This window comes from Coffea eugenioides, chromosome 7 (assembly GCF_003713205.1).
Source record: "Coffea eugenioides isolate CCC68of chromosome 7, Ceug_1.0, whole genome shotgun sequence".
Lineage (NCBI taxonomy): Eukaryota > Viridiplantae > Streptophyta > Magnoliopsida > Gentianales > Rubiaceae > Coffea > Coffea eugenioides.
Window position 1 is genome coordinate 31,109,576 of NC_040041.1, and position 15,564 is coordinate 31,125,139.

The window sequence follows — 15,564 nt, forward strand, 5'->3', positions numbered from 1 at the left end:
GAGTAGTTTGAATATACTGACTAATCAAATTCAAGCATATATCTATAATGTTCAAGAAATTCATTCAATTTAGTCGAGTCTCATATATACACACATATGTAAGATGCCCAATGAATATTTAATATCAAAATGTTAATTTATACCGCTTAAACTCAATAAGATTATACTGGTTAAAGTTTAAATTTTAACTCAAATAAGCTAAAAGAAATATCAAGGTGAGGTCGGAAGAGAGATGGATTGGATGGTACGGAGGGAGGAAGTGTAAGCAAGAGGTTTCAGGTTCAAGTTCTCAAACTTATATTAAAAAAAAAAAAATGGTGAGGTCAAACAAAAGCTAGCTCGAGCTAGGAGATCGACTCGCTTTGGCCTAAAACTTGACCAAAGGTTTTGAAGTAGGATTTAAGTTAAAATGAAAAGCAAGGGTTTTAAGGAAAAAAATAGAAAATAATGTAAACAAACCCATTAAGAAAAACTGAATCTTAAAGCAAGCTCTTCGTCTCGTGATAGACAAACTCCATCATCATACTTAGGCCCCCTACCTTCGACGAAAAAACTTTCTGAAAAGTGGTTTTTTGGGTGAGATAGAAAAACAATGGAGAAAATGAATGTGGCGTTCGAGAAGATGAAAATCCTAGTGGGGATGGAAGTTGATGAGGAATCTTCACCAGATGCTGAAGATTCATCTTTTTTGGAAGATTTCAATCGTAATTGTACTTTGTCCACTAAACAGGTATTGTTCTGTTACTTTATCTTTTTTCTTAATTTGGGGTTTTCTTGAAATAATTGAGGATTTTTTTCTGGACATTGATGATTTATGGTGCAAAGCAGTTTTGATTTGTCATTCTTTAACATTGCAGCAATTCTGCACCTTGATTCAGTCGTTGTACCAGTAAAAACATGTCGTACACTTGATTTTGTTTCTGGAATTAGTTAGAGCTGTCAATTTCTTTTTCTTTTTTTTTTTTTAAATTTTCCTTGGATGTTATTTTTTCTATATTTTCTAATGTTATCTTTTGTGACTGTCAGTTTACCAGTTTAGTTATTTATAATTGTCACTAATGCCTTTTGTACTCTTTAGATGGTGTGAAAATTTGGAAGTTCAAAGTTGAAAATGACATGTGGATTAAGGATTTCTGCTGAATAATTTGCTCAAAGGATGACAAAATGGCTTGTATGAAAGTCAAAGCTACTGATTATTGGGATTCTGCAGTATGACTTCCGTGCTTATATTTTCTAGTCTCAATAATGTTGTGAATATAGAACAAAATATGCAACCACTGAGGACAAAATCTGTAGATGTCCAAGGAGTTGGAATCCATCAGTGTCTAGTTTGAGATGTAACTTCAAATTCAATAACTGTAACACTTGGTAGGCACTAGAGTTCTTGGATGCTGGATGCCTTGCTAATTAATTGACGTAGGATTTCAGTGAGCCAAGTTGGAACTTCTGAGGATTGTTGATTTGATGGAGCTTTGGATGGGCCTCAAGCATGGTACCCAAACATTGCTGCCTCGGGGCTGCATGAAATATAGTCACTGTTTTGCTAGTTGCAAAATTAAACCCAGATGAAGAGGCTTAGAAGTACATTTATAGGAAACAAAGGTCTAAATGTGTCTATACATTCATTTCATAACAAATGCTAGTATGCTTTGTAAATATAATCATTGTTATGTTATCTCTGTTTGACCAAGTAAAAGGTTTGGTGGGAACTACTTGATTTGAATCTAATCTCACCATCCTGATATATCAAAAAGTTTGCATTTTGAGTCTATATGGAACTAGCAAAACAGCAACCAGAGCCTCCAATTCGAGTCCTGTTGCACATTAAAGTTGCCAATGCACTTTCATTTGATGATTGTAGCAGTAGTTACTGGCTAGCTTTTTTATTTATCAATATATAAAAAAACACATATGTTTGGGGCCATTTGAAGAGGGAATAAAATGAGGGAATAAAAATGTAGAAGAAAGATCCTAGCTAAAATTTCTTGGAATATTACAAAGAGGAACTATTGAAAAGAACATAGATGCGAAGCAGGGATACCTTCAAAACAGTGTTGCAGATGGATGATTTTGTAACAAGTTTATACACTAGGGAAGGAGAGGGCCAAATCAAGTTTGTGTCACGGCACGAAATTTGCTAAACAGAGAGATTATTTTTTGTCCAATTCTTTTTTCTGTGTAATTCAGTTGGAGTGCCTTCGCTTTGTTAACTTTAGTGGCCAAGGAACTTTGATCAGTTATTGTACTCCATTTCAATCGTTACGGCAATAACTTTGCTAACTCTCTGTACTTTTAAGAATATAATCACTTACCAGCACTTATGCTAATTTTCATAGTTGGCATAAAAGTTATTGATCTAATTATTGTACTGTATCAAAAATTGGTAAGGAAACCTAGACATTGTTTAGTTGGTCTTCCAACTATTTGGAATTATTTCAGGAAATGGTTCTGCTTATCATTTTATCTGATTTTAAGGTTCCTGCAGCAGTCTGTATTTGAAGCTTCTTAAATCATATGACCTATTACAGTGAAAGTATAAAATGTTTACATGCAAATCTTCTCTCTGATGATAAAACTATGAATGATTCTTCTCATCAACAATCAGTCGTTGGGTTTAAAAAATTTTAACTCAGGAACTAAGTCTTGATGAATTTGACCTTTCAGGATCTTTTAGTCACTGGAGATTATAATATCTTAATTATTATGTTCTAATTTGTAGAAGATTTAGGATGCTCATTTTCTTAAGAGTTTTTGGTTCATAGAACTTGTTAGGTTTTTGGAGAATGCAACTATCCTGTTTTTGTTAATACTTCTCTCCTTTTGACATTCGAAAATGAAGCACATACATTGCTCAAACTTACACTTAATTAATAAATACATTTCTTAAAAATTTTTATTTTATAATTATTGTGAAAGAAAGATTTGATGAATGCTATTTTTATTTTGGGAATTATTGTGAAAGAAATATTTCATGAATGCCCTATACATCAGGGTTTTGAGTGAAAAATCATGATTTATTACATGAAACAGGACCAACTATTCATTGCCTTTGTGAACCCCCTGAATAAATAGTACTAACTATGTAAGGTTGGAGGCATCTTTTTCACTGAGTTGATAAACTTAATGCATCTCTACTTAAGACTTATATTCCACAGACATGTGCACAAATGTTTGGAATCTCTAGTAGATGGGTGAGTTTTAACATGTTGGAAATTTTGTTTCATTGTTTTTACTCATAGTTAGCTTTTTCTTACAGATATCCAGTCGCAAATTGTAGATTTTCATTGTCTTTTTTAGTAGCTCTGATTGATAATTTTTTGTTTGCATATCTCAACAGAGGCTTTATGGTTTTGTCATATGCTTGGCTGCTGGAATCACTTGTACACTCTTGGTATGTTTCAGCTTTCATCATACTTTTCTTTTTTGATACATTTGCTTTAGTTCTTTTCATGTGTTTCCATGTGCTTTTCACCTGGCATTGATGGTAATCGAGCAGAATGGGTTTTCTGAAGTAATTGCAAGACACTTGGTCTACTCATCTGATCAAAAAACTTGTATTTGAAAGTTCTACTAGTATGTTACCAGTTAGTTTGTCTTTTACTAGCTGCAAATTATTGCTTTTTAAATAGTATACCTTCCTCTCCACATCCTATAAACTTGATTATTTTAAGAGCTTCTGGCCAGAGCTTTTATTTACCAGAATTACATTGATGAATGGGTCCAACTAAGTAGTTGTGAAGAATTTCCTTTCCAAAATGGATGTGAATAGGCTAACAAATATCTTAGTAACAATTTAATTCTGTAATCTAGCTTGTCTTGGGATTGGATAATGAAGTTAAAGTATTGGAGAAATATCGTGCCAAAGTATTTTACCCAAAGGATTTTGAACCTAAGAAGGGGAATTTTCTGCAATGTAAAGATTGTGCAAGAGATGGGAGTCGACACCTAGAACATTTTCCATGTACAAAGCAAACTGGCCAATTTGTACACCAAAGAAGTGAAGATTTTTTTGGTGGGGGAGGGGGGGTGTGTGTGTTGGGGTGGTTCAGGGTTCTGGATGCTTAATGCCATGACTACCTTGAGTTTTTATTTATTGTTTTTGTATTTTTCCTGGATTATAGTTTTGTGGAAATTAAGTATTTCAGAATCAAATATAACACGTGAAAATGCAAAAATGATCTAATTACTTTAATATATGAAGAAACTTGCAATGTTCACTAGTGATTAATCTTGATCTCCAAAAGGAAAACATTATGCCTATTTTTGTATGCTTCTTGGTGTTATCAATGATTGAATCCTTCAAGGAGTTCTCAAGTAATTGACTTTTTAATGAATCTATATATTGTCTGTGGCATTGACTAAAAGAATTTCTCACACCCCTGATTCTTACAAATTGGCTATCAACTTAAAATTTATTGCGACTTTTTAGACCCTACAAGATACTCTGGCTTTTAGTGACTTTTATATTGTACAGATTTCACAGACAGTTTGTTCTCAGTGTTGCCTGGAGAATTGTAACTACAAATTTCTTTGCACACATGTGGTTCAAGATGCTTTTTCACTTCCAAGTTCTAGCTCAATTGCAACTGATAGTGTTTGGAATAAAAGCAAGAGGGTGCATATCCGACCTTACCTTCACCATAGTTGGGTAAACAGCATGCAAATTATTTTGTGCCAAGTACTGGAATGAAGGGAAATTTCTAGCTCAATGCTAGCAGAATAGAAATATATTATCTTTGTAGGGAAAATAAGATAAAGCTCAGTTACAAAATGTGTGAAGCTTAAAGCTGTTTCATAAGAGGGAAACTCAAAGCTTTATCTGGAATTCTGGTCCATCTTGAAATCCAATTTACCTCAACATCTTGAAGTCATGGCATGCAATACACAGTCCACCATCAATATGCACTATGATCTCATAAAATTACTTTGATCAATTTATGAGGGTTATATAGACTACCATACCAAAAAAAGTTTGTAGTGACCTGATCAATTGTCCCCACCTTTAGAATTCCCATTGCTTAGCTTTCAAGTCATGAGGGCCTCGTAGATAAATTGGATCCATCACATCTTCTAAACGGTTTCCAATGTGACTCGAGTCACTTTGTGAAACTTCATCCCCTTTGCTTACCTTGTTATTCAAGGAAAGTTCTTGTACAATGTTGAGGAAGGTATCATGGTCGCTTCGCCCTACCATTAAAACATAATTATTATTCATTGTGCTTTCTTGGGAAGGTGGGAAATCGGTTTCATTGGAATTCAGAAATGGTATATGGGTTCTTCATTGTTCCAGGTTGGTCCATTGTGGCCAATAAAACGAAACATGTCTGTGTTTGAAACCTACATCCTGGACTTATTCTTTTCCCCATGTGAAAGCTTTAGCGGTGACCTTTAGCCTTATAACTTGACACTTACTCTTGTTATATATTTAGGATTTTGTGTTCCTGTTTTACTTAATTGCTTCATCATGTAAAAGTACGTGATCAACATTCATGATCTCTTCATGGGCATGGAAACCTCATTGGTGTTCTAGCAAAAATGCTGTAATGCTAAGGATTTTAGTAAGAGTGATCTTAACAACGTGAGATCTATGTTTTTAGAACCGGACCGGGTATCGACTCGGCCGAGGTCAGGGATCAGGGGTCAATGGGTTCGACCGGGGGTCGATAGGGGTCGAACCGGATGACGTCATAAATAAAAATTATTTAAAAATTAAAATATTATATATAAAATATCTAATAATATGTTAATATTAATAAAGGTATATTCATATATATTTGATGTTTCAAATATATTTACCAAGAAAATACAAAGAAATTAGAACAATCAAGTAGCAATTTATGTTATTTAATAAATATTAACAAGTTTAAAATTAAAATTATGAATTTAATTGAAAAATAACATCAAATTTTAGGACAATATTTATAAAGTATGAAATATTTGAGGTATATTAATAAGTTTTAACAATTTAGTGGGCCAAAACATAATATTGAAAAGATTGAGTTTTTTTTTTTAAAAAATGCCCATTGAACCGGAAAAACCGGTTTTTTCCCGGTCAAACCCGGTTTTTGACCGGCTTTGACCGGGCTTTAAATTTCCGGTTTTTTACCATGACTCGGACCGGACACTTGGCCGGTTCCCGGTTCGACCGGCCGGTCCGGTCCGAGTTTCAAAACAGAGTGTGAGATTGCAAGATGGTTCTCTTTCATGGTGGCTGAGTACCACTTGTTAAAGATTCTCGATTTTTTTACTTATCCGATTGCTTTGCTCTCGTTGGATATAACCTGTCCACTATATACCTGGTGGCATTTATGTTACGGATGACTGTCAGAAACTATCCCTCAAGGTTTTTATCAAAATGCTATGATGTCCATGGTGATGTGTCAATTATCTGATAGGCTATATGTGCATGCTGTAACCTGATATGTTCTATGTAATAGTTTCTTGAGGATTATTTTGCTCTTGTAGCTGGGAAGCTTTAGCTTTCAGCAATACGGCTTATTAATCACTAAGAAAGAAACAACAAGAGGCACTAATTTGGTCATGTTCTGTTTACAGTCCATGCTTGTTTTCTTCAATCCGATCAAATTTGGACTAACATTCTCCTTCGGCAATCTGCTTGCTCTAGGAAGGTTTGTTCAGTTTTTAAATTCACACTGATTTTTGAATGATGATTTGGTCTTGAAGAATATATGAAGTAGATGATTTAATCTCCAACATCATGATCATTAGTACTTAATGCCATCATGAAGTGATAGAAGTTTACATTTCCTAGAAGCCTTACTATTACTGCTGCAGTTTGTAAGATGTTTTAGACACGTATTGTTATCATCATTGTTCAAGCTCTCAGTTTATTCATCCATCTCATTTGCCTCATATGTATGTCTAGGTTGATTTGCTCTGTTCTTCCTGCATTTCTGGATTTTGTTTGTGTAAAATACAAAAGTATTGTACTTAAATATAAAAATAAAACATCTGTTAGGAGTGAAAGTAGATTATGCAAATTAGTGTTCTTACTACTTTTCTTCATATCCCCTTGCCTCTGGCTATAATAGAAAATAATCAAACTCAGTAGGATGCAACTTGATTGACTACAATTTACTTTTACAAATTCTAATTCTGTGGAACTTTAGTCCTCTGAGTAATCTCCTCCCCCCGCCAACAAAAAAAAAAAAGAAAACTACCGTGGAACTTTTGTCCTATGAGTAATCTGCATCCCCCCCCCCCCCCTCGGTTTGAGCGGATCTTACTTTACAGGACTTTGGTAATCAATTGACAAAGACTAAAATGTCTTCTCTGCTCACCTTCCCCCTTCATATCTTGTAATGAAACTATTCAAGTCAATTCTACAGAGAGTTATTTGCATTGGAGGTAATATTTGGCTGAGGAAATCTTACTTCAGCTCACGAGTCTTTTAAACCCAAATAAGACCTGATCCACACAAATTGATGTTAAAATCTCATTGTCTTGTCCAGTAATTAATAGTGCATATCAATCCTCCATGTGGGTATAGGGCCCAAACAGGGGATTTTTTGGGTCAAACACAGCCTTCAAATAAATCCTACCTCAGCTCTTAAGTCTTTCAAAACCAAACAATTCCTGGATCATACAAATTGGCATTCAAATCTTATTGTCTTGTTTGTAATTGTTAGTGCATGTTGGTACTCCTTGTGGCTATAGGGCTCTAAACAGGGGATTTTTAAGGCAAGCGTGGCCTTGAGATTAATTTCATTATACAATCCTGTAAATCTGAAAAGTTCTGTGGATCTTGATTAATTTGCCACCAAATAAGAAAATTTTCGTTTTATAAAATTTAGCATTTTCAAGAACTGTGTTTAGTCATCAATTTCTTGCACAGTATGTTGGACCAAATTGACCTTTCTGAGGCAAAAGCCAACATGGAATTTTCTTTCTGGTATATTTACGTCAGGAAACAGGACGGTTGATTTGACAACCAACCTTCCACAAATTTATGGGCTTAAAAAATTCCATAGTAGAAATATCAACATGGATCACCAACTACCCTTTGCTTTATCATTAAAGTGTTTTCAATAGTAATGGACGCTTGGTAAGATAAGTATAGTTTGATATATTACTCAGCCTTCTTCTTCCTTATTCTTTTACTAATGCAAAAAATTGTGTTGCATTCCTGGCCTGAAGGTACTTTTTAACTTCCTTTGTCAAGGACCTCAGTAAAGATTCTTTTCTGTTATTTCATAATGCAGATGAACACTGTTTCATTTTACATCCTTTTTCTGATGATGATATTTAATCTTTTGAATGGCAGCACAGCTTTTCTTATAGGACCCAAACGGCAACTAACCATGATGCTTGATCCTGTCCGCATTTATGCGACAGCTATATATCTTGCCAGCATTATAGTCTCTCTATTTTGTGCATTATATGTAAGTGCCTTGACACATATCACTTGCTTATAAGAATTCATACATAGAGTAAACTTTTATTCCTTTCAATAGGTGCGGAACAAGCTGTTGACATTTTTGGCAATTTCGCTCGAGTTTGGTGCACTTGTTTGGTAAGCATAATTATCCTTTTTTTCCCTCCTAGCAGGGGAGTGGTGGGATTTTAAGAAGCAGGGAGGGAGAAGGGGCATTTGAATATAGGACATCGCTAAGTCCTGGGCCTCAACCGTAACCAGTAGATAAGCATAATTAACTTAGATATCATTTTGTTTAATTAACTTTCTTTAATCACTTTTAGTCATATAGCACAACAGGGATTGCTTGATTGCAAATTTGTGTATCGTCTTAAGATATATCCCAAATGTTCTATATTCGGCCTGTACTTTTCAAGATCACATAGAAGAAAGGAAACAAATTAGCTTATCAGTGGGTATAGGAAGTAATAAAGAGTGGTCGTGTCTACTCTAGTAGTTTGGTGACATTACACCTTACTTAATTGTTTGCTAAAATCAGATTGTAATTTGCACAAGTCCTTGTTTCTAAGTATGAAGGGCTACTAGCTAACAAATTTAGTGTCACTGTCCAGCATATCTTTCAGAGAGATCCTTTTCCTCGTGAGATATCCTAATCCTACCATTCCTGAAAAATCCTATTTTCTTAGGTGATTCAAAACTGTTGTGAATTTTATGAGAAATTAAATAAATATGATGGCTTTATTGATCTTTACATGGTAGTGAAGTCCATCTTTAGCAAATTGAGTATAAATTTGATGTTCAAAAGCTTGACTTTATTCAGTCATAAAATACGGGAAAAACAAAAAGAAAAAGCCTTGATCAGCTTCTTTTTTTCCCCCCCTCATGGACCTTCAGCCTCCTCTTCTGTTCTCATGGTAACTGTAGCAGAGAATGAAACCACGTCAGAGACTGAAACCACAGCATCTTATTTCAATCTTTCTTGTGGTCCAGCTTCCATTGGTCACAAATAAATCAGCATAAATCTAAAGAACTATACTGATGTCACTAGGGATAAAAAATATACATTATTGATTGTTAGGATTCATCAAATTGAGTGCTAGTATATTGATGTTCACATTCGATATGCTTTGTCCAAAAGATGGATTCTGAGGACAAAAAAATAATGGTAAGATACAAAGATAGAAAGACTCAAAAGAGCTTTACAAACCATATAGCCACTTCTATTAATAGGTAGTTATCAAAATGTGAAGAACTTCCTAAATCAATCATAACTACGAAGCATGCAGCCTTCTCATTAGAACTGGTGCAGACAGCAACTGTGACTCCATTTCTCAGAGCCTGGTCCGTCAACCTGCAATGTTTGTCAGGAAATTACCTGCTAAGCACTATAAGAAAGACTATGGGTGCAATTCCATCATTGCCTTTGTTGACGGTTAGGGTGTTGTATTTGTTGAATCACTGTGAGCAATGAAGAAGGGACAGGTTTTTTCTTTAGATTTTTCTGCAGCTGAATGAAGTCAATCATTTGGACATCGAATTTATAGTCAATTTTGGCAAGGAAAAAGATCGGCTTAACATTTTGATTGAACCAATAAAACCATCAACGTTTTCTTTAAAAAGTTAAAAGTCACAATATTGGAGTACACAGTCCCCATCACGAGATGTTCCATTTTCCTAGACAACTCAATAATGACTTCCCTGCAGTATTGTTATTTTGCGTTCTACCCCTTCACCCTTACTCTATGGCTAAATTCTCATGTCACGATGTATTTGCAGGTACAGCTTGAGTTATATCCCTTTTGCAAGATCGATGGTTTCGAAAGTTATGGTGGCTTGCTTTGACACAGAATTTTAGTGATAGATATTTTGGTGGCCATTCTTTGTGTCCCTGCAAAACCTCTTTCTACCTCTTACCCTTGTACTGATGAGAACAAGAATTTAAATCTCAGTGCATCCTTTGGCAGTTCTAGAGCAATGGAAAGACACAGACGTGTATATATTTTTGAGGTGATGCTATTGGGGAATGTACCTATGTTCTGTTCATAAGACTGCTTTTGAGTTTCCAGGTGATCTTTATTGTGATAAATTGGATATTGAGGAAGTTATATATCTACTACATTATTGGTCCAACAATCCGTTCGTGCACTTTCTACTATTGAACATATTATTAGTCAAGCGTATATTGTCTCTGTCAGTTCATTGATAGGTCCTAATCATTTTTTCTTGATGTGATAGATATCCTCTCTGTTGTAGTTCATAAACCAAGCCAATCTTGGCGGTTCCTAGATTGACCCAATGAGCTTGCCACTGAATTGAGATAAGCTTCTAAATTGGACGGTGACCTGCTAACTTTGATAGAACCAAGTCGTTCAATCGAGTTGAGTTTGCTACAACTGAGAAATTTGATGACGGTTCAATCGCAATTCCGGTCATGTTTGATGATTTGAATGCTTGGATGTCCATTTTTTAATAGTTGTACGTGATAAAAAGATAGTTGAATAATATCTCAAAGGAACTTTTTAAAAAAAAAAAAAATATTTTGAAGTTTTGAGCACTCAACAATGATTGTGATCGGAGAAAGCTTTGATCCGAAGTTTAAAACTAAACCCCAAAGATAATTAGAAATTTGATAGGGGAAGAATAATGTTGAGAGAAATGCTCTTTTTTATTCTATTTCAAATCAAACCATGAGCAGCAACCAGCCAATGAAGTGTATCCATATGAAAATTGCCTTTTAGTATATAAAGTTTATAAGTTTTGTGAGTCATTAATTTTGAAGCAAATTTCAGGAAGTTCAACATGGGACTACCGTCTTGGGAGACATTTTACAAGGATGGTTTCAATCTCATAATCATATAGATTGTGATGAAGAAAATAAACCAAGAATCGGTAGCTTGCAAAACCAACATGCGCACTTTCATCTTAGGAGAGGAATAAAATTAATTGCTTGATTTATGTGCTTAATCATGAAAAGCACTAGTTAGTGCCTATAATTACCATAATTAGTCCCAAGTCATTCTAACCTAGTATCCCTAATAATGGGTATCCTATGTTTAAAACCTTCATTATTAAGGTACTGAAGTTGGATTTCAGATGCAGCAGTATATGACTGATTCCATGATATTATTGAATAACAATCCCCTCCTTTTACTTCCTTCCAATTAATTAGTCAATGCCACATAATTTGTATTTACCCTCAGTGCTTTTTGTTTACATGTCTTCAGTTCTTTTCCTTGTGCACATTCCCCCGCCTTAGACCATGGAGGAAATTAACAATTTTGATGGTCTTATTTCTTTCCTTTTTTTTCAAAAAAAAAAAAAATTATATGGCTACAATATATGGATACAATACATCTTTTTCTTTTTGTTGACAAGGGAACTCGCAGCTGCTATTCGAGAGTGCGTACTGGATAAATCCCGTTCTGTACAATAGTCGCCAACCACTAGGAGGGATAAAATGTACAATGCATCTTTATTCAACAAAAATCGAAATAAACTAATATCACTATGAAAGCATATTGCAAAGTATGAGTTAATTACTGCTTTTAATCTCTGGCTGTTACTGTGTTTGCCGATGAGTTTCTTTATTTCCTTCTTTTTTCAAAAAAATTCTTTTTTTTTATAGGATAGTTAAGGAAGAGAGATTTCGGAGTACGTATATTTAACATTGACTATCAAGTTTCTGTGACAAGAAAATCAAGCATTGCTTAGTGTTTAAGAGGCATTACTAATACTTTAAGATGGATTATCCTATAGTTGAAGATGCATTGTCCTCTCTGATAACGAACACTGCATTATCTTATTCGATAGTCTCACCCTTCTTAGAATAAAGACAGAGGATTTTTTCATGCCTCTGCAGCTTAACTTGCATCTAAAGACTGTAAAGAAGGAATGCTATTTGACCGGCCATTTTATTTGACTAAACTTGGCATTGCACTTTGTCTTCTAAGGAACAACGTTTCTAGAAGACACACTGTATGACTTATTTTCTAACATAAGTGTCAATTATGTAGAATAATTGACAAAAGGCAAAAATTATAGAAAAGAGAAGTATTATAGGTATGCCAATTATGTAGAATAATTGCCATCTTTCATAGTCATGTATTTAAATGACAAAAGACAAAAAATAAAGAAAAAAAAAACTGACTGAAGTAACTTATAATGCAAAGAATGTGGAGAAATTGAAATCTTCCAGTACTTCAACATGGGTAGGAGTTTTTCTTGGCCAAGTTGTGTTTGTTATTGTGCATCCAAACCTTGAGGACTCTCCTCCTGATGCCAATCTCTTGGCAGAAACCATTAACTGCAGAGTCATCTGCCTTTTGTATCTTCCACCCCACTTTCTCAGCAAAGCTCCACAGCTTTTCCTTTTGTTCTTGGCTGAACTTTGTTCTGGATCTCCTTTTTCCCGCATCATGTGGCCTTATTTTCGCCTCAGGATGAACCCCTTCTTCTTGCTCATCTTTTTCTGAAGTTTGTAATAATTGAACTTTAGGGGGTGATACTGTCACCTGATGTGTTGTATTATGTTGATGTGCTGAGGTAAAAAGTTTCTCACCATTAACGAGAAAAAAAGAGTGATAACTCTGAGAAGAACAGTCTCCTTCTATCACTTTTCTATGGAAGTTTCTGTGGCAGTTGCAAGCTGAGCATTTAAGGGCTTCTATTGTTCCTTCTTCACCACCGGGCATGAACTCGCCACATCCATCCGTGGCATGTCCACCTGCGGCTGCTGCATGATTCTTGAGGCATTCCATGTATTTCAAAGCTTTCTTGTTTGGCAGCCTATGATCTTCTGGGCTTGAATGCATGGAAACAGCACCGAAGTTTACAGTTGCTTTCCCATTTTCATTTCCTTTCTGAGAATCAATATTCATCTCAGCTGCACTAATTCCTTGACTCCAATAAATGCTCATTTATCAGTACTTTCTTTGGCTCCTTAAGCGAAAAAATTGAGAACGATGTGGATATTTATGTCCAAATCATGAGAAAGAAAAGGTTTCAAGAATTAGTTAATTGGACAATATTTTATGGAAGAAAGATTTCTCTATGAGAAGTTTTCAGAAAAAAAACCTCTAGGCCGACCTTAAGACATTTGCCTGTAGTGTGCTAATTGCTTTAGCCTTTAAGTGTTGGGAGGACTTTGCTTTACTTACACTATCAGACTGAGACGTTTTCTTTGGTGGGGCGGAGGGATTGCAATTGAAGAAAAGATAGGATAATGTGCTAATCATTTAGTTTGAATATACTAGAAAAGCGAGCATAATTAAAGAGGACAAAGATAGAATTTAATATATTAAAGCCTCTGAGTTCCTCTTTACAGCATGACATTTAGCTCATGTAATCTAATGCAGATTACAAGAATTAGAATGCTGTAATAAGTTGCTAGCTCACTTTCTTTTTTAATAAAACATAGTGCAACTAACTGGTGCATCGTGCTCAAAGATAACTATACTATTTTATACAAAATTCAAATCAGATGAAACAAAAAAAAAGTCCTGAAATAAAAGCAAAAAAGAAAAAAAATGGTTTTGAAAGTTTGCATTTGTTACAATTTAGCACCTACACCTCTACTCTTTTCCGGTCTGGTCCAGTGAGCAGTATACTGTTGCTGAACTGTATTCAACATTAATCATTTAGGATTAATGACACCATTATCTAAAAGTCTTTATCTGTTCTTAAGGAATTAATATGTCGCTCAAGCGCGTAAATTAAAAATCTAGAATTCATGATTCAACTACCAAATAGGTCAAATTGCCAAGAGTTAAAACTTCAGAAGTTCAATCTCAAATTTTCAATATATAAAGGAAAGTTGATGGTTTTATTTGAGAGTCTAGGAAAGAAAACATACATTGGGATAATATCCTTCATTGTGGTCTTTTTGGTTGGATGTTTTAGCCTTTTAGACTAAAATGTGGTATCTCACATGTGCAACTTATTCGTTTCTAGTTTTTAATCTCTTTTTTATTTTTTCTAAGAAATGTTTCCACCAATACTTAATTTTTTTATCCACTTTTTCCTAATAAAAATCTCAACTAAAACGACGTCATACACTTTCTCTATTTTTTTCTTCCTTGTTCCCATTCTCAACTCCAAGCTAAGACCAATACAATTGCAAAGTACTAATTTCTCTATTCAATGCTTTTAGTTTTTTTTTTGGTTGAAAATCAATTTGATTGCATTAACTTGATATCACAAGGTTTGATACAACACCTCTACTTCCTTTGTAATCATTTTGTGCACTCTCTTGGAGCCACATGGCAAAATTTCCTTCCTATTCAACATTCCTAACTAGTTGGACAGCCAACTTTGCTAACATATGTGCGCACTTGTTTCCTACTCTATGGACAAAAGAGAAAGCACATTTGTCAAACAAGCATCTCATGTTGGCAATGCCTTTGAGAATGATATCGATTCTAGATTCCTTCCCATTCTCCTTGTTGATCAGGTCCACCACCTCCTTGCAGTCAGACTGGAACTCCACTTTCTTCCATTTAGCTTCTTAAGCCATCACCATTCCCATTCTAATTGTTGCTGTTTCCTCTATCAGTGGCTCACTTGCTTTTATCTCGGCTCTTGCTTTCATCTGTTTTCCTTCTTGATTTCTGGCAACAACTCCTAGTCCACTCTTTGTCATATTCTTTAAGAAGGCAACATCAGAATTGATTTTAATCACTTCTCTTGTTGGAGGTTTCCAGCCTTCCATCCTACCTGAATTGGTTGTTTATTTAATGTACTCTCCATCAGTAGTGTTCAGAGCTTCTATATATTCATTCCACTCCAGTTGAGCTTTTTGCATTGTTCCCCCTGCATCTGCATTTTCTTCAACAAAACTTTTTTGTTTTTGGCTTTCCAAAATTGCCACAAAATATTCACAGTTAATGTTATGTGATCCTGTCCTTGGTCTCTCTTTCTTGCGTCTAATATCCCTCCATCTCACGAAGTTACTCCTCATGTCATTCAAAGCATCCCATTACAAAGGTGCTAGTCTCCACGTGGTTTTAGCATTTTCGTAGAAAAATAGAATGTGTTCTACTACCTCCCCACAGCATTCATACATTGACCTTCTTTTCCTTGTCCTCTTGTTAATTTGCTCATTCACTAGTAAACTATGGTGTAGGCACCTCCAGATGAAAAGGAGGTGGGATATATTTCCTTTCTCAAGTTCT

At 34.9% G+C, this 15,564-nt stretch overlaps 2 protein-coding genes across 2 annotated transcripts; one reads left to right on the forward strand and one right to left on the reverse strand.

Annotated features, from left to right (window-relative positions):
• Positions 1-431: 431 nt before the first annotated feature.
• Positions 432-10,540, forward strand: LOC113778055 (vesicle transport protein SFT2B). Its single transcript, XM_027323309.1, has 6 exons — positions 432-730; positions 3,338-3,391; positions 6,556-6,629; positions 8,285-8,402; positions 8,475-8,533; positions 10,172-10,540. The coding sequence occupies exons 1-6, from the start codon at positions 593-595 to the stop codon at positions 10,248-10,250; spliced, it is 522 nt and encodes a 173-aa protein (XP_027179110.1). The 5' UTR covers positions 432-592; the 3' UTR covers positions 10,251-10,540.
• Positions 10,541-12,594: 2,054 nt separating this feature from the next.
• On the reverse strand, positions 12,595-13,311 carry LOC113777223 (zinc-finger homeodomain protein 4-like). The gene has a single exon (XM_027322259.1). It carries the CDS (start codon positions 13,309-13,311, stop codon positions 12,595-12,597), a length of 717 nt encoding a protein of 238 aa, XP_027178060.1.
• Positions 13,312-15,564: the final 2,253 nt, after the last annotated feature.